Source organism: Salvelinus namaycush, chromosome 6 (assembly GCF_016432855.1).
Source record: "Salvelinus namaycush isolate Seneca chromosome 6, SaNama_1.0, whole genome shotgun sequence".
In the NCBI taxonomy this organism is placed as follows: domain Eukaryota; kingdom Metazoa; phylum Chordata; class Actinopteri; order Salmoniformes; family Salmonidae; genus Salvelinus; species Salvelinus namaycush.
Genome location: NC_052312.1, coordinates 35,697,484 through 35,719,803, shown reverse-complemented (window position 1 = coordinate 35,719,803; position 22,320 = coordinate 35,697,484). Strand labels below are relative to the sequence as shown.

At 42.9% G+C, this 22,320-nt stretch overlaps 1 protein-coding gene across 1 annotated transcript; it reads left to right on the top strand.

Moving 5' to 3' along the window:
- The first annotated feature begins 1,068 nt into the window (after positions 1 to 1,068).
- On the top strand, positions 1,069 to 19,673 carry adm2a (adrenomedullin 2a). The gene is made up of 3 exons (XM_038996432.1): positions 1,069 to 1,150; positions 1,543 to 1,797; positions 15,575 to 19,673. Exons 2-3 carry the CDS (start codon positions 1,700 to 1,702, stop codon positions 15,993 to 15,995), a joined length of 519 nt encoding a protein of 172 aa, XP_038852360.1. The 5' UTR covers positions 1,069 to 1,150; positions 1,543 to 1,699; the 3' UTR covers positions 15,996 to 19,673.
- Positions 19,674 to 22,320: the final 2,647 nt, after the last annotated feature.

The following is a 22,320-nucleotide window of genomic DNA, read 5'->3' as shown; positions in this document are numbered from 1 at the left end:
TCTCTGAAATGATGGTTGCGTAACTACATAACTCTCATCTGTGTTTTGTGTGAATCAGGTATGTACATTATGACTATGCAGCCTAATTAATAAAACATGTCACAAACAGGATAGTGCGCAGGTGTTCATGCTTGCTAAGCTCAGAGACAATACAGACTCGCCCACTTTCCCAACGGACACTGAGTGGAATATGACTCGTGTGAGTCCATTTTAGGATATACGAGTCTAAACACGTGACTGACACATCTACAACACCGTAGTAAGGTTACTAAACACAAATGACAACATCCTCATTGTATACAGGGAGAAAATGTCCTAAACAAATTAGCTGTATGTGATCTGTATAGCACTGGAGGCATCAATCTGTATGATAGCCACTGTAACCACTCATTATCATAGGTCACATGGTACTCTTTGTGAGGTCATACTTCCTTATAGTTCTGGAAAATGTATAATAAATAAATGTTTGTGGCATAATCAGGAAGCAATCTAATGTATCAATAGCACATTGGGCAGTACTTAGAATGTGTAGCCATGGGTGTGTCTGTCCAAAATTCAGAGGAATCTGAAAGAGAACTATCTATACGTATCCCTCAGGCTCACTTAGTGTTGAAGGCAAAGATAAGAGAGAAGGGAAAGGGAGGGGGTGAAAAACACATGATAGAGGTCTGAGAAAATAAATTTGAGAATATGCCACCGTTTGTTTGTATGGCATATAGTATGGGAAATTGTTAATAAAAGAACGTTTGGATCAATGGTTGGTTAAGGATTAGTATGGATCTTTCTTAAAATCGATCTTAAATATGAATATCTATAACTAAGTTCTTGCAAGGTCTTTGACCAGTCAAGAACCATCATCATTTTGGCATTTCAGTTGGCATTTGCCACCAAAACCAACAACAGCATAGTTGTAAATAGCACACTTCAACATGCACACATCCATATCATTTAGTGAATGAAGAATAAATTATCCGACCAAACCACGGAGCCTATCAGGTACACCGGTGCAGAATGAGTCCCGCCCACTCAATATTTATACGCACAATGTCATCTCGCTCAACTTCAGAAGTTGAATCTGAGAACTTCATCTTGACCAACACTTGTTAGATCCGTGTAGACCTACGAGAATATTCTGAAAATCCTCATATACGTAAGATATTACTAACATTCATAAAATGTACTATTTTATATAAGTTATTATAGCTATATTTTGAAATGCAATATAATTTTTGTGTAAAATATGAAAAATGGGTGTAGCTGGATATATTTTTAAAAACGTTTTCTTTAGTGCTTGAGGTTTCTTTATGCATAGCTTTCAATTGGCCACACATAGAGTGGTTCGTACACTTTGTACACATGATTAGGCTACTGAATAGTGAGTGAATAATGCACTTGCAGGTGTCCCACAGGCACTCTTGAATATTTGTTGCAAAATAACTGTATTTCTTGCATATTTCTATAATATAACCTAATCAATATCCTGATCAAATTATACAATTGTATTTACTTTTCTTAACTTTTTTTATTCTCTGTTTATCACAGGATTATTTGACTGTCTCACGCATTGTTGCCTGGATATCAGTACTAGCCTAAATACCAAAACATTTTGGAATTTATTCTTCCCCGGGAGTTGAACATCGTCCAGGTGGTTTGGGAACACCCTCCTTCCCAAGGGGTGTGTGTGAGAACTCGTCCCGAGATGCGTTCACTTCTGCCGGTTACTGTGTATTGCATCAGCCTACTCTCCCTCCAGCAGCTCCTGGCTCTCCCGGTCGCAGACCGTCTAGAGCGAAACAGGTAAAAAGAAAGACCTTACATGACCTTCCTATATTGAACGTGCGTTCCAGTTCCTTCTCTTTCACTTTCTAAGAGTGGTCCTTTCTGGAAGTGATGATTATTGAACAGAAATGTTCTTGTGGAGAGAACATTGGATATATAAAAGCTCGTGCTATTTCAATAGGAAGTCTAATTCAAATATAGGCTACATGTAGTCTTATTTTATTCCAGGATTCGGAAAATACAGTGATGGATGAGATGCATTATTATGAAATTGGTTATTCTCGAATGTCCAACGACTTTGCCGGTGTTTGGTGAATTGACGTACACCTTTTTTTAGCCTACTGTTTTTTTAAATGAAATCACACTGTCCAACCACAAACCGATGAACCACTTAATAAATAATGTCACTGTTAATTGCATAAAGTACTCTGAAGTGTTTGTTCAGTCAAGGTGTTGTGTCGGGGAGATAACGGATAGAGAGTAGTCCTGGCCGGCAAGGTCAGAGCAAGACAGACGTGATACACGGAACGTGCGCTCCCGCTTGGATAACCAGGGGACTCTGTAGTTATGATATGACAATGTGGAAACGTTTGAGGGGAATCCCTGTTATTAGAATGGATTGAGAGTTCATCCATGCTCGCTTTGCGCAGTCTGGTTTGCACTGCTCTCTCCATTGGGCTAGGTCTGTTATGGGATTTAAACACTTGTGTTGACTTAAAGTGCATGATAGTGTAGGATAACGAGTGCTATCTTATCCATGACCACTATGTTGAAAAATGGGCACCATGACGAAATTATGCATTTATTCCATCTGCATAATAAAGCGTACTCTTCAGAATGTGTGTTCTTATATGATGCAACTGAATTTAGTCCAAAAACTCAAAACTTAACTAATGGGACAGAGGACAATACGACCGTCATTGCATCATATTTGTACACACTGCGCTACAAACACAAACTGAAGCGCAGGTTAGGCGCGTTATTACACACTGTTAAGTATTTGATTGATATATTACCCATGTAGATACATGTTACATCAAATATGGCAGTATTCATGAAAGACTTCCGTACAGTTCGTAGTAGGTCCCTAAACGAAAGTGCTAGCTACTTGCGTCAGTGTTCAAAGTCAAGGTTTATTGCGCCAAACTATCTACTTTATCTTATTGACATATGACTATATTTTGGAATGCAACAGATATATGGTTGTGTGTTTGTCTTACAAATTAGGTTTGGTTTTAGTAGTTTGAGGTCACATGAGGTCACATTCCTAACACAGCAGTATATATGACCTCATGTGGGACATATGATAGCAGAGGTGGAAAAAACAGTCCTCCTCGTGTTGGCATTTGCTGAATTCCCCGAATTGTTTGCCATTGGCTACTGTACTGTAATACTGTAATGAGTGGCACTTGTATTTTCCCACTCTGCTATTCTTCTGTGTGTGACATGGTAGTAAAATCCCAAGATCACAGGGAATTGGTCAATAATACCCATTTCCTATTTCATTGGGTGGGCAGACGTGCCTGTTCAAAGTGAAGGAGAAGTGCACTAGTGAAGACTCCAGTCTCTGGTGTGTTTTAGTGCAGTGAGAGCTATAGCAGAGGGTAGAGTCAGTGTCTGCATGCCCTCTTCTGGTGGGAGACTGACAGGAACCTGGACTCTATCAATGAGAGAAACCAATTAAAACACATGATTACCTTCACCAAGAGCCATGCCTTTACATAGAAATCTGGGATGTTCAAAGCTAAAAGAGGAACATTTTCACCTGTTAGTCATTTTTTGGGGCAAATGTAGTAAGCCACTTGGTTGTATCTAGATGTTCCTCTAATGTGGGTTAGCGCTGACAGGTTCCAAAAAATGTCCATGAGTTGTGTTGTTGGCCTGGTAACTCAGACATGATCAACCAAGGGATCTGGAGATGATCATTTGTTGAGACTTATTCATATTGTTACTAGGTCAGTGACACCACTGTTATTTTGCTTTATACATTGCCTTCGGAAAGTATTCAGACCCCTCGACCTTTTCAACATTTTGTTAGGTTACAGCCTTATTCTAAAATGTATTAAATCGTTTTTTCCCCCTCATTAATCTACACACAATACCCCATAATGACAAAGCAAAAATTGTAATTTTTGCAAATTTATAAAAAATGGAAATATCACATTTACATAAGTATTCAGACCCTTTACTCAGTACTTTGTTGAAGCACCTTTGGCAGCGATTACAGCCTCGAGTCTTCTTGGGTATGACGCTACAAGCTTGGCACACCTGTATTTGGGGAGTTTCTCCCATTTTTCTATACAGATCATCTCAAGCTCTGTCAGGTTGGATGGGAAGCATTGCTGCACAGCTATTTTCAGGTCTGTAACGGCTTTCTTCCTGGGATGAAGGAGAGGACCAAAATGCAGCGCAGTTAGTGTTCAACATGTTTAATTAAACAATAAACAATGAACATTAACAAATAACAAAATAACAAACGTGAAAGCCGAGACAGTCCTATCTGGTGCAGAACACAAACACAGAGACAGGAAACAACCACCCACAATCCCCAACACAAAACAAGCCACCTTTATATGATTCTCAATCAGGGACAACGATTGACAGCTGTCTCTGATTGAGAACCATATTAGGCTGAACACAGAAACAGACGAACTAGACACACAACATAGAATACCCACCCCAACTCACGCCCTGACCAACTAAACACATACAAAACAACAGAAAACAGGTCAGGAACGTGACAAGGTCTCTCCAGAGATGTTAGATCGGGTTCAAATCCGGGCTCTGCCTAGGCCACTCAAGAACATTCAGAGACTTGTCCCGAAGCTACTCCTGCATTGTCTTTTCCATTTTTTAAAACCTTTATTTAACTCGGCAAGTCAGTTAAGAACAAATTCTTATTTTCAATGACGGCCTAGGAACAGTGGGTTAACTGCCCTGTTCAGTGGCAGAACGACAGATTTTTACCTTGTCAGCTCTGGGATTTGATCTGTCAACGTTTCGGTTACTAGTCCAACCTTTCGGTTACTAGTCCAACGCTCTAACCACTAGGCTACCTGCCGACCCTTGGCTGTCTCCTTAGGGTCGTTGTCCTGTAGGAAGGTGAAACTTCGCCCCAGTCTGAGATCCTGAGTGCTCTGGAGCAGGTTTTCATCAAGGATCTCTCTGTACTTTGCTCCGTTCATTTTTGCCTCGATTCTGACTTGTCTCCCTGTCCCTGCCGCTGAAAAACATCCCCACAGCATGAAGCTGCCATCACCATGCTTCACCGTAGGGATGGTGCCAGGTTTCCTCCAGACGTGACGCTTGGCATTGAGGCCAAAGAGTTCAATCTATGTTACATCAAATCAAATCAAATTTATTTATATAGCCCTTCGTACATCAGCTGATATCTCAAAGTGCTGTACAGAAACCCAGCCTAAAACCCCAAACAGCAAGCAATGCAGGTGAAGAAGCACGGTGGCTAGGAAAAACTCCCTAGAAAGGCCAAAACCTAGGAATAAACCTAGAGAGGAACCAGGCTATGAGGGGTGGCCAGTCCTCTTCTGGCTGTGCCGGGTGGAGATTATAACAGAACATGGCCAAGATGTTCAAATGTTCATAAATGACCAGCATGGTCAAATAATAATAATCACAGTAGTTGTCAAGGGTGCAGCAAGTCAGCACCTCAGGAGTAAATGTCAGTTGGCTTTTCATAGCCGATCATTAAAAGTATCTCTACCGCTCTTGCGGTCTCTAGAGAGTTGAAAACAGCAGGTCTGGGACAGGTAGCACATCCGGTGAACAGGTCAGGGTTCCATAGCCGCAGGCAGAACAGTTGAAACTGGAGCAGCAGCACGGCCAGGTGGACTGGGGACAGCAAGGAGTCATCATGCCAGGTAGTCCTGAGGCATGGTCCTAGGGCTCAGTTCCTCCGAGAGAGAGAAAGAAAGAGAGAAAGAGAGAATTAGAGAGAGCATACTTAAATTCACACAGGACACCGGATAAGACAGCACAAGTACTCCAGATATAACAAACTGACCCTAGCCCCCCGACACATAAACTAAGGCAGCATAAATACTGGAGGCTGAGACAGGAGGGGTCAGGAGACACTGTGGCCCCATCCGACAATACCCCCGGACAGGGCCAAACAGGAAGGATATAACCCCACCCACTTTGCCAAAGCACAGCCCCCACACCACTAGAGGGATATCTTCAACCACCAACTTACCATCCTGAGACAAGGCCGAGTATAGCCCACAAAGATCTCCGCCACGGCGCAACCCATCATTACATCAGACCAGAAAATATTGTTTCTCATGGTCTGAGAGTCTGTATTGTGCCTTTTGGCAAACTCCAAGCGGGCTATCATGTGCCTTTTTACTGAGGAGTGGCTTCAGAGATGGTAAAGGCCTTATTGGTGGAGTGCTGCAGAGATGGTTGTCCTTCTGAAAGGTTCTCCCATCTCCATAGAAGAAGTCTAGAGCTCTGTCAGAGTGACCATCAGGTTCTTGGTCACCTCCCTGACCAAGGCCCTTCTCCCCCAATTTCTCAGTTTGGCCAGGCGGCCAGCTCTAGGAAGAGCCTTCAATGCTGCAGACATTTTTTGGTACACTTCCCCAGATCTGTGCTTCGACACATCCTGTCTCTGAGCTTTACGGACAATTCCTTCGACCTCATAGCTTGGTTTTTGCTCTGACATGCACTGTCAACTGTGGGACCTTATATAGACAGGTGTGTGCCTTTCAAAATCATGTACAATCAATTTAATTTATCACAGGTGGACTTCAATCAAGAAACATCTCAAGGATGATCAATGGAAACAGTATGCACCTGAGCACAATTTCGTGTCTCATAGCAAAGGGTCTGAATACTTCTATAAATACGTTTAAAAAAAATATATATATATATTTGCAAAAATCTCTAAAACCCTTTTTTCACTTTGTCATTATGCGGTGTTGTGTGTAGATTGCTGAGGATTATTATTTTTTAAATCCATTTTAGAATAAGGCTGTAACTTAACAAAATGTGGAAAAAGTCAAGGGGTCTGAATAATTTCCGAAGGCACTGTATCTGCACTCAGACTCACCATTTTAGGAGTATCAACATTCAACATAAAAGTGATAAATGTCACGTTTTGCTGACGTGCATCCATGAATGGACTGACAAGTCTTTATGGCCCGTAATTGAGGTTATTGACTTATGAGGATGTGGAAAAAGAGGGTTGTTTTTACCCTGCATGGACTAGATTGGCAGGGCTGAGATGGATGTGCCAGACAACAGTCTCCTTATAAGGTGACCCTATTCTGACAGGAGGGCCCCAACGCTGGAGGTTCGGACTTAGCTCAACAACCTCTGTCTACAGGTGTGTGTGCGCGTGTGTGTCTGTGTGCCTGTGTGTCTGCGCATTGACAAACACCTGCTGCTGAAATCAAATCAAAGCAAAGGGAAGCATGACTCAAACACCTCTCTGTTTATGTCAGTCTGAGCTCCCAGCAGGGTTGGGCTATTTCTGCTTCCATTTACATTTAAGTCATTTAGCAGACGCTCTTATCCAGAGCGACTTACAAATTGGAAAGTTCATACATATTCATCCTGGTCCCCCCGTGGGGAATGAACCCACAACCCTGGCGTTGCAAGCGCCATGCTCTACCAACTGAGCCACACGGGACCACGGTTGTTCCCAATGGTTGTTAAGATTTAAATCTCTCAGAACTAAATTTCCATTTAAAACAGCAGGGGCAGAATGTGTGGGTAATGGTGGATGTGATTGTGGTTGCATCAGTGCTCTCTATCAGTGTATTTGAGTGAACACAGCAGCTTTTCAAAAACAAACAGTTCATTAAGAGGGAGTCTGTTTGTCTTGTCCAAGCTGTGGCTGTGTGAGGGGTTATCGTTCCTAGAAATCCCCTCGGGATGTTCCCTTGGTGATGGAAGGGTGATTCATAATGTCCTCTCTCTTTTTCCTCACTCTCTCTCCAATTCTGGTTTCTCTCTTCTCTCTCCCTCTTTAATTATGGTTTCTCTCTCTGCCTTCTTCCCTCCTTTTATCTATTTATTTACTTAGTAAATGTCCCACTTTTTCTTCCCTCCATACCAAACGCTCTGTCCTTCCCATCACACATGATGATCCCATCACAGGCTGATAACAGTAACACAGGCCTCATTGCTCCTCCTCTCTTTCCCCTTTTCAGACTGAGGTGTGATGGGTGTATTTGGTCATTGTTTCTATGTACCGATAAAGTGTTTTATGTTCTGATCATGGACGGCCCGTGGGGCATTTCTTTTAACACCCTTGCTCTAGGCCATTCACAATACAAAGTATACCCTTCATTTTACAAATAGTAACAGCTTGAGAGAAAATAGTTGAAGGCCAGAGCCAAACCAATATGGCTTAAATATGGCTTTAGAGACAAAGCAGTTTTACATTGTGGATTCCAGCAGTGGGATGCAGGGCACCCCAGACAGTGGCATGTTACTGCAGCTGATTTGCTGTAATGTGCTTGTTGCCATGATGACCCACTACTTCCACACAGTCTGGGACAGAGGTCAATGATATGACATGTCAGACATCCCAGACAGGATGAACACAGTTTGTGTATTGAGGGTGTGTGTTAGTGTAAAGTATATTCTCTTTAGAAAGAGGGACTGTGTATGTGTAGACTACTGGTCTGTCTGCGTGTATTTGAGTCTGTGTGTAGTTGAGGTTGTGTGTATTTGAGACTGTGTGTATTTGAGTCTGTGTGTATTTGAGTCTGTGTGTATTGTGGGTGTGAATTTGCTCAGGATCCCAACTGGACAGAAAAAAAACTATGTTTTTCCCGTTTGTCCATCCTCCTCCTAAATCATTAACTCCCTCTGTCAACCCATATGGGGCAAGTGTCAGGGCCAAGCCGCCTGCATGCAATTCAGACGTCAACACCCATCCATTGTCCAAACACAATATTTACCCCAGAAACAGGCACATTGCATCATCATCCACCACCCAGAGGACATACTATTGTCTTCTGAGGAATATATCAGATGCTCTTTGCATCCGTCAGATGGTGATAGATTTTATAACTCTACATACAGTAACTTCATATAGATTTATAGACATGCTTATACAATATCAAAGACATAACATGAACATTACCTTGACTAATATGGCTCATAAATACTTCAACTTTACTCCAGTTATCTATTTTAGGTACTTAAATACACTTTGCGTGCCTCAGTCTGATATAACCCTGGCTGGCCCTGTAGATCGCTCTGTGAGAGGCAGTAAGTATGGCTCTGTGAGAGGCAGTATGTATGGCTCTGTGAGAGGCAGTAAGTATGGCTCTGAGGTCAGACCTCTGCTCTGAGGAAGCATGGCTGCTCTGATGTGGGCCACACTGTAAACAGAGGTCTGGACTGGCGATGTATAGAGATGTAATGTATCCACCATATAAACACTGCCATGACCCTCCGTCCCTCCCTCTCTCTTTCTCCTTCTCTCTCTCCCTGCTCCGTGGGGGTCAATACGACCAGGCCTAAAGAAGAGAGGGAACCAGTCTCCCACCAGGCAGCTCAGAATTCCACAGTGGATTAGTGGCTAAGACCTAAATTCCACCGTCCACATCTATAAAGAAAATGCTTCCACTCTGCACTGATAGCCTGACCATGGCAAAATGCTTGTGTGTGTGTGTGTGTGTGTGTATGGATTAGGGTTGTCACGATACCAGTCTTGAGATACTACGATACCAGATTTTCCATGGCAAAAAAGAAAACACGAATTAGACAAAACTCTATGGTACAATAAAAACCTACTTTACGTGAAATTTTGAGTGCTATAGATTGCAAAATTAGCTAATGTGACTCTAGGTGACAAGAAATTAAATCCGCTTCGTGTTTTGTTTCCTTGCCACGATACTTCTGACTATCGCAATACTGGAATCGTGACAACCCTTGTACAGTATATCTGTCTGTCTGTGTGTATACTGTCAGTGTTAAAGAAAGAACACAGGATAAAGGCTGAAGAATGAACACAGATGGAGCTCTGAGGTCTGAGGAGAGAAGGACTAAACTCCTGTTTCATGTTCTATTGGTGGTTGAGAAAAATGTAGGTGCTATTCTAGCTAAGTACAGTCATTTGTAGTGTGGATGGATACCTACAGTAGCGATGGAGATCAGGCCTCAATCAGGAGTCAGCACTGCAGCTGTGAGTGGCCGCCTCAGTACAATTGGAACCACTGTGTGGTTTGAAGTCCGTCTCCCAATTCCCAAACCACTACACACTTAAGTCCACACTTAAGTGGATATGTGGCAGTCGTTCTTTCAAGCCATGGACTTTAGCAACTGTGTACACTTTCACCCAATGCAGTGCATGATGAGGAAAGTGCTAAATCACCCCTCAGCACGTACTTATCGTCAACACAAGAGGTTATAAAACCACCAACACATGGAGAACAAGCGGCAGCAAGGGTTCATTCACAAATAAATCGCCCTTTGCTTATTTCTGTCTCCTTACTGAGAACACAATCTGTCCTCTGTTAGCTGCATGGGGCCTGGCGAGGATTATGTATGAATGTGCCACATTTACTGTTGATTAAGGCACCCCATGGTAGGCCCCAGCCCCCTGGGTATAGGCATGTATGAAGGGCCTGGTGCTGGCCAAGGCTTACCCTTCTCTGAGGGGGCCTTACTGGGGTAGAGGAGGGCATCAGGTTGGGGCTGGTGGGACATCGGCGATTCCACGCCAGCGGAACATATTTTTGGTATCTCATATTGTTTTGGCAATTCTCACATTGAAACTTCATTGGGGAAAGGATGTTTGAAATGCTTTTTACATTTGTACCACAAACAATGTTTGAGAAGATCATTATGAAAGTAGCCATTTTAGGTCCTTTTTAGACCTAAACATGCCTCCTGTAAGACCCTACGATCCGTGAACTGTACATGGAACAGTTAACATCTTGGTGTCATTATACTCCTTATAGTGTGCTCTAAAATGTGGAGTACACTACCGGTCAAAGTTTTAGAACACCTACTCATTCAAGGGTTTTTCTTTATTATTTTACTATTTTCTACATTGTAGAATAATAGTGAAGACATCAAACTATGAAATAACACATATGAAATCATGTAGTAACCAAAATGGTTTGGGATGTGTCGGACCGCAGAGTGAAGGAAAAGCAGCCAACAAGTGCTCAGCATATGTGGGAACTCATTCAAGACTGTTGGAATAGCATTCCAGGTGAAGCTGGTTGAGAGAATGCCAAGAGTGTGCAAAGCTGTCATCAAGGCAAAGGGTGGCTATTTGAAATATCTCAAATATATTTAGATTTGTTTTACACATTTTTGGTTACATGATTCCACATGTGTTACTTCATAGTTTTGATGTCTTCACTATTATTCTACAATGTAGAAAATAGTAAAAATAAAGAAAAACCATTGAATGAGTAGGTGTTCTAAAACTTTATACAAGTAGTGTATGTCTAGATTCTGAAATCAAAAAATAATCACATTAATTTATTCAACATTCAAATATTAATATCTCAAAATGACACATTTTGATTTAGTTTATTTTAAGACATTGTTTGGAACAATATATATAAGTACATAACATTTCCAGTGTGGGCTTTCTGCTAATTCTGAAGGTATGATCAATTTTATGAGCACCACCAACACAGTGAATGGGAAAATGGATTCAAAGGGATCTCCCTCTGCTGGTGATTTGCTGAATGTGCAATCCTACATGAGGCTGGCATTGGTTAATGACCTATCATGTCCATTTATATGTATAAAATGGATCATATCATTAAAAGTACCAGAGAGCCCACTCTGGAAATGTTACATGTTTGAAGAGAATGTCTAAAAAGGATAGTTTTGAGATGAATATTAATATTTTTAATGTTGAATAAATTAATGTGAAAATGTGTATTTCAGAGAGAACACTATAAGGAGTATAATGACAGATGTTGTCTGTATTATGTACAGTTCACAGATCAGAGGGTCTTATAGGAGGCATGTATACTAAAAAGGTTATAAAATGGCTAATTTCATCATGATTTTTTTTTAAATGGCTTGTGATAGAAATAAAAAAAATGTGTTAAACATCCTTCCCCCAATCAAGTGTCTATGTGAGAATTGTCAGAACAATCTGAGATACCTAATTGCTCTTGTAAGTCGCTCTGGATATGACTAAATGGCTCAAATGTAAATACCAAAAATATTTCCCGCTCCCTCTGGCGTGGAATCGCCCTATTGTGGTGGTTCCACTGGTGGGTCTCAGTTGTGATTCCAGACCTCAGTCTAAACTGTGGGAGTAATACGAAAGAATAACACCACACTGCAGCACAAAGGAGTTGGGATCAGCTTACCCTTTTATCGAACCCTCAAAACCCCCCTCCCTCCGCCCGTTCCCCAGGCTGAGTGAATTTTAGCTTAATGCCCTCCAATGAAAATGTGACTTTTACAGAGCAAGTAGGTGGATTTGTTACAATATATATTTTTTAATAATCGTCCACAGATCAGATGGTGCTGAAAACGAGTGTTGAGTGAGTGAATGTTTCCAAGAATGTTTCCAAGAATGTGAAGCTCTGATATCTTTGATCCTCTGCCAATCACAAAGACCTCCATTACTGTCCATTTGCAGGATTACTTTCTCAGTAGCCAAATTAGACGGGCTGTCAGATCAGATGTGATCCAGTGAGAGAGTTCTCACGTTGGGCCGGGCTACAGTACATGGTGCTGCTGCCTTCTCCTGGCTGTGGGCTAGAACACGGTGGCCAAAAGGCTTATTGTGGGATCAGAACAACATCCCAACGAAACTGGAGAGGAGCATGTGCATTGGGCACACTGACTCACAGTCACATCTCCAGTCCAAAGTCTTTGGCCAAAACGCTCGCTTCAGATCCATCCGATCCCTCCAGCACAGATACATACAAATGAGTCCTGGCTGGCCCTAGGGACGAAACAGACAAGTTCACACTTGCTTGTGAAGCCATTATATAAAAGCTATATAAAAGTCTAAGGGCATCAGCGTCAGGTGGAAGTAAAACGGTCCGGTCAGATGGTGTAACAGAGAGGAGGACAAAAGGACATGCCAAGAACTCCATAGGTGGGAGGTGAACCCCACAGAAACCCAAACACGTTTAACCTCCTTTAAACAGCAGACTCATTCTTTCTTTATTTTTTCTCCTTCTCCGCCTTCATCCAGTTACTAATTCTCCAAGAAATGTGTTTTTTAACGACATCACAGGGTCTTTATGGCTGTCTGCCAGCCCAGAATAGCCTGACTAGCGAAGCAGCCATTGTCTGCTGCATTGGGTCGGGCTCGGGGCGACATGGTGTGTTATGGGAGATTCCAGCGCTGAGTGAGCCATAAAGTCCACTACTGCTCTACCAGGGGTGTAAATGGGCATTAGAAACACACACACACAAACACACACAAACTACTTGGTCAATGGGGTGGATTGGGACTGACACAATGTCTTAGGGCAGCAGGAAGACTAGCGGTTAGTGTTGGGCCACTAACCGAAAGGTCGCTGGTTCAAATATCTGAGCTGACAAGGTGGAAAGTCTGTTGATGTGCCCTTGCGCAAGGCACTTAATCCTAATTTGCTCCAGGGGCACTGTACTACTATGGCTGACCCTGTAAAACAACACATTTGATTACACCTATCCGGTGTACAATAAAATCTATCAATTATTTTATGGATGTGAAGCTTGGTACAGCACACCCACTGATCACAGACATCAATTCAACATCTATTCCATGTTGGTTGAACGTCATTTCAAACAACATTGATTCAACCAGTGTGTGCTCAGTGGGCATTGTTTGGTACTGGCAGTCTACACACCCCATAAGTCCTGTTTTTGTCCAGGGACTCCCAAATGAAGTTGTTCTGGAGCTGTTTTACCTTTGCTTTGTTTATTCACCATCTCTTGTTTCCGAACGGATTAAGTTTCCTCCTTCCTCCTGTGTGAGAAACACATTTTCCACCATGGATTCCAAACACAAAAGAAGAATGAGCCTGTACAGAAGATTGTATTTCAGCCTTTTTGTGTACAGAAAGGTCAAGTTTACTGTAATGAATATAGACTATCCAAATCTCTATAACAACCACATTGCAGTATTTATGCGGTATACTGTATGAATGCAGCTTCTTCCGCGAAGTCAAATACAATTTGTGCCTGTCTGTCAGCATGGTGTTTGGCACAGAAGGCGGGTGTGACTTGGCAATGCCATGGCCACAGGACAGAGCTGAATGACTAGGTGCTCCTGGAAATAGTGCTCCCTCGACATTACCACAGTGGTTACCAGTGACACCCACCATCACCAGGCACCAGGGCCCTGCCCTGTACGGGCAAACAGGCTGGATGACAGGGAGACACAAGTGATTGTGTTTTCTTTGTGTTGGAACTCTGTGTACATGTCAAATATAGCTACCTTGAAACGTTCACTGACTGACCAGTCATGGTGCTGTTGCTGGAATAGCACTATGTTTTTGTTTGTGAAGTAGCTAGATTGGCTAGTTATGTTGGGCTTCAAGCCCGCAACACATCGGAAAACTCAGTTTGAGGTTAAATTGGTTGAACAAACCCATAAATGCTCAAAGTCATGATTGTGGTCTGCAGAATTTTGACCACGAACAACATGTTTGGCAAGAGCCTGGCCAAGGCACTGAACACATTAACTAAGAGACCGCCTTGAGGAGGCAGAGAAGGGTTTGGAACACTGTTCATTAATATAGCCACTTCTCAATGTGTCTGTACAGAGATTGGTTGGTTACTACTGGCATAGTGGCATTCTACAGCAGGCCTACCTTGTTATTTCTCACAATCCAGTCAGCGTTTCACAAGGAGAACGCTGCTCTTTTTATAATTACGCTGTATGCCAACTAACTGCTTCTCCTAAAGAGCAGTTGGAAGCCGGTCAGAACCTGATGCTGTGGAAATGTTTCTGTGCTCTTTGAAATTGAAAAAGGATACAAAAGGGACGTTTTTTCTTCCTTGTTCTAACTTTAACATGGGAGGACATTTAGCACACAAAAGTCATACTTACTACTTAAAATAATTGAGGCTTGATATACCTACACCCACTGGCGCCATTTTGAGAATGAAATTCCCTGACTCACTGTGGCCAGTGCTTCGTCAATATGACATCTGCCAGGTGCATGAGCCTCTACCTATTTATGGCATCTGTAACAAACTAAGACACAGAGACACAAATTCGAGCCCTCTGAGCAAACACACCCACAACAGTTCAGAGAATAGCATCCCCAGTGCCAAGTTTGAGTTGAGCAGCTAGTGTCATCATCAAGAAGAGAACAGATGGCAGGGCCTCCTCCTCCTCAGCGCTAAAGCCAGAGTCAATCTGAGATGTGTTTGCTAAACAGGCTGTTCCTGAAACTTAGTGATGTCTCCGTCCCGTGGACACTTGAGTGGGTAGTCAGTAAATCTCCAGAGCCACTCTGTCTGTTTGCTTTAGCTAAGGTGAACATGAAGTCTCAATAGTTGTGACGTCCAGTATGTTGATATTACCATAATAAATGGACAGCAGCCAGGTCCCCATGTTGTTTTGTTCCTATGATGAAAGGCCATTAGTCTTCTAAAATGCATTAAGACAGGATGGTGACACATCAACCCTCACCATGCCCATTCCATGTGTGTAACATTTACTGTCAGTGTGTGTCAACATAAATGCTGTTGGAAGTGTGCTTAACATCAGTCTGAGAATAACTAGGCCAGTTCTAAAATGACTTCTCTGATTCAATGGTCAGCATTGAACCAGAGTGGAAAGATACAGACATCAATCTTAACGACGTCTTATTTTTTCCTGTGTTCCTAGGTTGGAGCTGCTTAAGAAGCTTCATGCGCTGAGAGAGGAGGAGATCTTCACTCCAGAAACTGGCACCGAACTCGCCAGCCCAACAGACTCCAGCCACTCCATCAGATCTCCAAAATGGCTGCCTGGCTACCTCCGCAGAGACACACCACCCACTGTCATGAACACAGCCCATCTTGAAGCTCTGGTACGGGCGAGGCGTGAGGAGGGCGTGGAGCCACAACGGACGGGGTCAAGAGGTCGTCGCCATGCCCACTCAGGGTCGCTCCGGGGTCACCACCACCCCCAGCTGATGAGAGTGGGGTGTGCCCTGGGAACCTGCCAGGTTCAGAACCTCAGCCACCGGCTCTATCAGCTGATTGGCCAGAGCGGACGGGAAGACTCCTCCCCCATTAACCCCCGGAGTCCGCATAGTTACGGATGAGCGACTGACGGATACTTCTCCCTCTCTTCTCTTAAAACATAAACACCCCAGCAAACTTCAATATATAGACATTTATCTCTATTTTACGTATCACAGATAGCCTTTGCATTAGTATTAGATGTAGTCCACACCTTTTTTAGATCCTGAAATTACAATTTCTGTACTTTTTGAATGACATTTGCCTTACTCCTCTGTACATCTCAAAAACGCATCATGCTGTTTAAGAAGAAGGAATCTGACATGAATGAAAGCCTCATCGCTTCCCACCACCAACCACCCCTGGGAACGAATACCTGTCACCCAGAGATCCTCTGAACATTTGGGTCTTGTCAAAGTCTTTGTGTTTCTCCCGGCCTCCTGACTCATCAAAGAGCTGCAAGGGGCTCAGTTTGACTTCCTAATCCTGTTAATGTAAGAATAAATGCTCCCGTCCACCGGTCTTTCTACTTAACACAAGCCAGCGCTACTGGACGTGTCTGTATAAGGCCTGATGACCTCCACAGCAGCAGTTAGCTCTGGCCCCATTGATCAAACACTTAAGCCTCTCATGTGGATTTCTACCAGGGCTAGGATCAGATCCCTGTCAGAGGGAATATATTCCTGAAGACCCGTCAAAACCACCCGATGAACCCTTTTGCCCCACCCTAAACCCTGCCCCCTTAGATCTGCCAGGACAATTTGAGGGACCATGTTTGACATATCTGGGGTAATCCTCTAATTTACAGACCACCAGCAACCATTTGTGGGCAGACACAGACACTGACCTTACAGACACAGACACTGACCTTACAGACAGAACCTACTGTAAGTCCTCTCTCATCTGCAGCCAATGATGTTCCCGACAGAAGCGGTCTGTGGTTCTGTGAAGTATATGTTTCAACAGACCACAGCCTTGATAGCCGCATTCAGCCATAATAGTCAAGTTCAGCAGTGGCTGGATGGAGTTCTGCTTCTGGACTCGTCTAGTAGAGACTGTTTATAGAAAGAGAAAGAAGAGGGTAAACATTTCAATGACTCAGTTCCTATACAAGATGGAGATTTTCAATGTTTTTATTATGAATCATTGCGGATCTATTTCAGAGGTGAGATCTATTGGTTGGCTCTTGAACACAGTGAACAGTCCTGCTGCCCTTATCCCAGGGTCTGAGTGGGAAATATGATCCCCTTCACGTGATTCTTAAGTTCTCCCACTAAGTCTCGACTTTATGTTTACGGCAATTTAACCAATCAGACCTAATCTCTTTAGTTGTACCACCATGGTGGCGAGGCGGTACACATCGTCTGCTGTATTTATAAACAAAAGAAACCTTGACCGTGCCTTGCCCAGGGGACCGTATAACTACTACCTAAAGCATCACAAGTTGCCAACCCAAACCCAAAATCTGCCACCAATAGTACTGCCTAGGAATATTTAGAGCCTTACTTTGTCATTATCAATAATAATCCGGTCAGTTATGAATACTGAGATCCTAAAAACGCTAGTAGTTTAGTGTGTATACAACAATACTTTACGTTGTATGCTTGTAGTATGTCAAATTAGTCTAAATTAGCACAGAGTCAACAGCAAAGTGCTCTACTGTTACATTGTGGCTTTGTAATGACAGACCACGGATACCAAAAGTAAGGGCGCCAGAGTGCCACATTTTAAATCTGGATACGAAATACCATAAAAAAAAGATATGCCCTGAGATTCCCATTTTCCCTTGTTATAACTGTCTCTGAAATGGTGGGCCGGATGCCCTCACTAGAAATAACCAAAAACAACTTCAACTCAGCATGCATGCAAAAAACTAGCCTAACCTTCAAAAGGTGCAGAGTCTGTCGACCTGAAAAAACAAGCAACAACGTCTCTATGACATCTTTAATACCCATAATAATCATGCGGCCTGGCTCTTTGAAACACATTCAAATGTTTCATATTCTCAATGTCAGAGGATTAGAATAGTTGATATAATCCTCAACGTTCATACTATTTGTTTTCCAATAACTTCGATCCAGACTTGCTGATGTTGCTATTATTGCTGTTAGAAACCAGGTCAGCCGTTAGTCATACATTCATGTATTTATGACTATAGCTATGTAACTATTAGGTTACTGTGTCATAATTATAGTCACAGGAGTACCCAAAATCAGCCTAGAGTCTTTTAGGGTCCAAGTTTTAACTGTTTTGTTTTGACCACAGCGTTGCCTCAATGAAATCATTCTATAACTAATTAAGTTAGTTGGGCAAGTGGTTTAAATTCACCAAATATCTGACAATACTTGACAGTCATTTTGTTTTTTTGTGATCTACATACTATAGTGTGGTCTTATATTACTCTATCCATATCCTCTTTCATTTTGTTTGACTTATTTTTGTCTTTTTGAACTGAATCGTCTTAATCCAAACTGGGGCTTTATTTTATTTTAGAGTTAACTCATTTAATCGTGGAGTGATTCTCTGTCTCACTCTCTCTATCTCACCATCTCTCCCTCTACCACTCTCTCAACTTCTATCTCAGATTATGACCTACGCCAGGTCGCAGGTCATACTCAGTGGTTCATTGGTTCTTTAAGTCTAATCTGTTCAAAGGCTTTGTGAAACACACGTGCCATTGTCTCTGCTGTAACGGAGCTAATCAATGTCTCGTGACAGACCATTAAAAGGCTTTTCAAACGCTAAGAACCTTGGTGAATCTCTCGACTTCTTAACCACCACTGTCACAGGTGTGTGTTTGTGTCTGAGCGGCCACATATAGAATCAGGAACCAATCTTGTGTTTGTTGGATTATTGTTGGAGCCATTTTGTTTTTGCTATACTTTTTCTTTGTGTTGTAATTACACGTCAGTGTTGTGTCACTGGCGGGTCCGTAGCCTTTCCTAGCAGCATAGCTGAGTGTTTTGTCTGGGTAAACTGCGTACCACCAGATTATTTACGACCTTTGACCACTAATACCTCCCCTTGTGTGTTAAGAGAAACACTCTCCATCAGTCTTACATTAAAAGTAACGCTGCCATCGCCTGCCATTGTTAACTTAACCTATGTTGTAAAGAGATGCAGGAGATTGTGTTGTGTGTTCACGTCTGTATGTGACTGTATGTGAGTGTGTATGTGACTGTATGTGAGTGTGTATGTGAGTGTATGTGAGTGTGTATGTGACTGTATGTGAGTGTGTATGTGTAGGTACTTACAGTATAGTCGTCCTAGCCAGGGATCTGACACATCACAATCCCAGTCTGTTTTTCCTCGTTCAATATTTAATTATACTTAAGGTCAGAAGCCTCTTTTAGGGTCACAGCAAACTGAGCAAAGCACTTTAATGTTGTTAGTTCCTCACAACTTGAATTTCAAACATTGCAATTCTATTTTTAATGACAGATGAGAGTTATTGTATATGTTGCATTTGATAAAGATCTGTATGAGTATGAGTGGAGTGGAGTGAAGATGATATCATGCGCACTTGTGCATATTATATATTATTAGTGGTACTATGTAAGAAAAGTAATATATTTAAGTTATCTTTGTATGTTTATATATGTATGTCACCAAAGACACTATTTATCTCGTATTTTCCATGCTCCTAAAAGGTGACCTTTTGTTAGGAAAGAAAAATAAATCCTAAATGTAGCTAAATGTTCATGTCAGACAATGTCTTTCATTCTCTGTAAAAATAAAGAACTACACTGTAGTGAGATAAAGTCTAGTGTGTCCCTCTAATTTGTGAAAGTGTGTGTGTGTGCGTGCGTGTTTGTGTGTGCGCGTGCGTGTGTATGCATGTTTACCTTCACGTGTGTGTGAGTACAGTATGAGAAACTCTTCACAACAGTTATTGTTAACAACGTCGATGCCATTGTCAAAACAAAAAATAATGAAGTTATAATCAGAATTAAATCTACTCTCCACAGAATTATACAAACATCAGAAAACATGACAGTTGCCAGCCGTCTTCGATATTACTACATCTTAAAATAAATATAACTAGAGATACCAAGATCATACATATTACTCAATATTTCCTTAAAGGAACATAAATATCTGGGGGGGAAAAAACCTTCCTGGAATCTGGTAAACCTGGGCAAAGGTGACATCATAGTGGAAAAATAGATGGGTGAAAGTTCTTGACCATGATGCATCAGCGTTGATCCAATGTCCTTCACTCTACTACTCCTAACAGCTAGTTAATCATTATTCGTCCCAATGAATGGAGCAAAATTCATACTCGACATCACATGATTTAGATTCATGTAATACCCGAAAGGTTGTGCCTAACAGGGAGAGTTAATGAGTAACTAGAAGGCACATGCAGTCAGCCACATTCCTGGGCTGTCTGCCCACCTAGAGGCAGCTGGTTGGTGGGAAAGGAGGGTGGGGGGAAAGGGGACGAGGGGGACTAGTCCTACCACTGAACTAGAGAAATCCAAACCTCTACAGAGTGCAGGACACCCGACCATGACCACAGTCTATTCAGAGTATGTGTGACATCCGAGGAGTAGTTTCAGTATGTTACAGCCGTCTTTCCTGATATGAGTTCCCATGTCAGCTAAAACTGTGTCACACACATCAAGAGTCCCCGGGCACGTGGAGATCAAGTCACAGGACTTGTGGAATCTTAACTTCGGAGACGGTGTGTGTCTGTTTAAACTTACAAGGGTGTTGCATCATACACAAGTGCCTAAATGGTGACAGAGATCTACTAGCCCTGTATCAGACATATCAAATCTGCAGTACCCCAGTTCAGTCCAGTACATTGTTCTGATAAATCCAATATGTCTTTCTGGGTTTCTAGGTCTTGTGCGAACGTTTCTGGGGGCCTCATTGTGTATTCAACTGACTGTTCAGTGTTATTGACTGATACAGTGCAGTACAACGATCCATCCACTAAGACCATGTTTGTAAAACTTCTAGTGACAGAATGTAACTGCAAACATCTCTAACCTACACTGTAAAAATAGAAAATCTCAAACACCATGATTATGTAATGAAACCATGAAAAGTAGTGCCCCTAAGCTGAGATCTGGTGTTTGGAGGGTGTTTGAATGTAAACCCAATGTAAGTGTTTTAATATACAGAATGTGTTTAAAAACAAAAAAATCAAGGACTCTGAAACACCCAAAGTGGTTCTTCAACCTGAATATTGGTGTTCTTAAGAGAGTGTTGTGAAAACACTTTTGAGTTTCAGTGCATTTAAAAGGCAGCATCAAAACACAAAAAAAATGTGTTTCTCAGATAATGAATGTCAGGTATGAAGGTAAGACCCAGATGCAGACCATGTCGAATTCACAATGGTTTAATAATGGTTTAATGGTTTAATAGCTGAGACACAAAAACGCTGGTTGACTTGACAAAGAAGATGAACTGGCAACAGACAAACAGAGAACACAGGTATAAATAAACGGGATAATGGGGAAGATGGGTCGACACCTAGAGGGGGGTGGAGACAATCACAAAGACAGGTGAAACAAATCAGGGTGTGACAGTACCCCCCCTCTAGGGGAGCCACCTGGCGTCCTACCTGGGCGCATACCTGGTTGACCGGGGTGCCGGCGGTGGAAGTCAGCGATGAGGGCTGGGTCCAGGATGTCTCTAGCAGGGACTCAGCACCTCTCCTCCTGGCCATACCCCTCCCCGTCAACCAGGTACTGGAAACCCCTGCCTAATGGACGAACACTCAGGAGGCGTCTCACCGTGTACGCCAGGTATGGCGACAGCAGCAGATGAACATCTGGGCATAGGGATTGCTGACTTCCTCCTCTTGCTCGGGGAAGAGTGGAGGCTGATATACCAAGGAACATTCGAAGAGCGAGAGACCCATGGCAGAGCCAGGAAGGGTGTTGCGAGCGTACTCAACCCATACCAGTTGCCAGGTTGTAGGGTTGGCGGAGACTAGGCAGTGAAGAGTCGTCTCTAAGTCCTAGTTGGCTCTCTCTGACTGGCCATTGGACTGGGGGTGGAATCCGGAGGACAGACTGGCCGAGAACCCAATGAGCGTGCAGAACGCCTTCCAGAATCGGGACGAGAACTGCGGACCCCGGTCAGAGACCATGTCCACCGGGAGTCCGTGGATCTGGAAGACGTGCTGCACCATAAGCTGGGCCGTCTCCTTGGCCGAGGGTAGTTTGGGGAAAGGAATGAAGTGGGCGGCTTTGGAAAACCGGTCGACCACAGTCAGGATGGCAGTGTTGCCCTCAGACAAGGGGAGACCCGTGACGAAATCCAGGGATATATGGGACCAGGAACGGTGATGGACAGGCAGTAGTTGGAGAAGACCAGCTGGAGCTTACCAAGGAGTCTTGTTCTGTGCGCAGACCGTGCAGGCGGCGACAAACACGGCAACATCCGGAACCA

Coding starts and splice junctions, on each gene's coding strand:
- adm2a (XM_038996432.1), top strand. CDS start 1,700: ATGCGTTCACTTCTGCCGGTTACTGTGTATTGCATCAGCCTACTCTCC. Junction 1,798..15,574: donor GACCGTCTAGAGCGAAACAG/GTAAAAAGAAAG, acceptor CTGTGTTCCTAG/GTTGGAGCTGCTTAAGAAGC.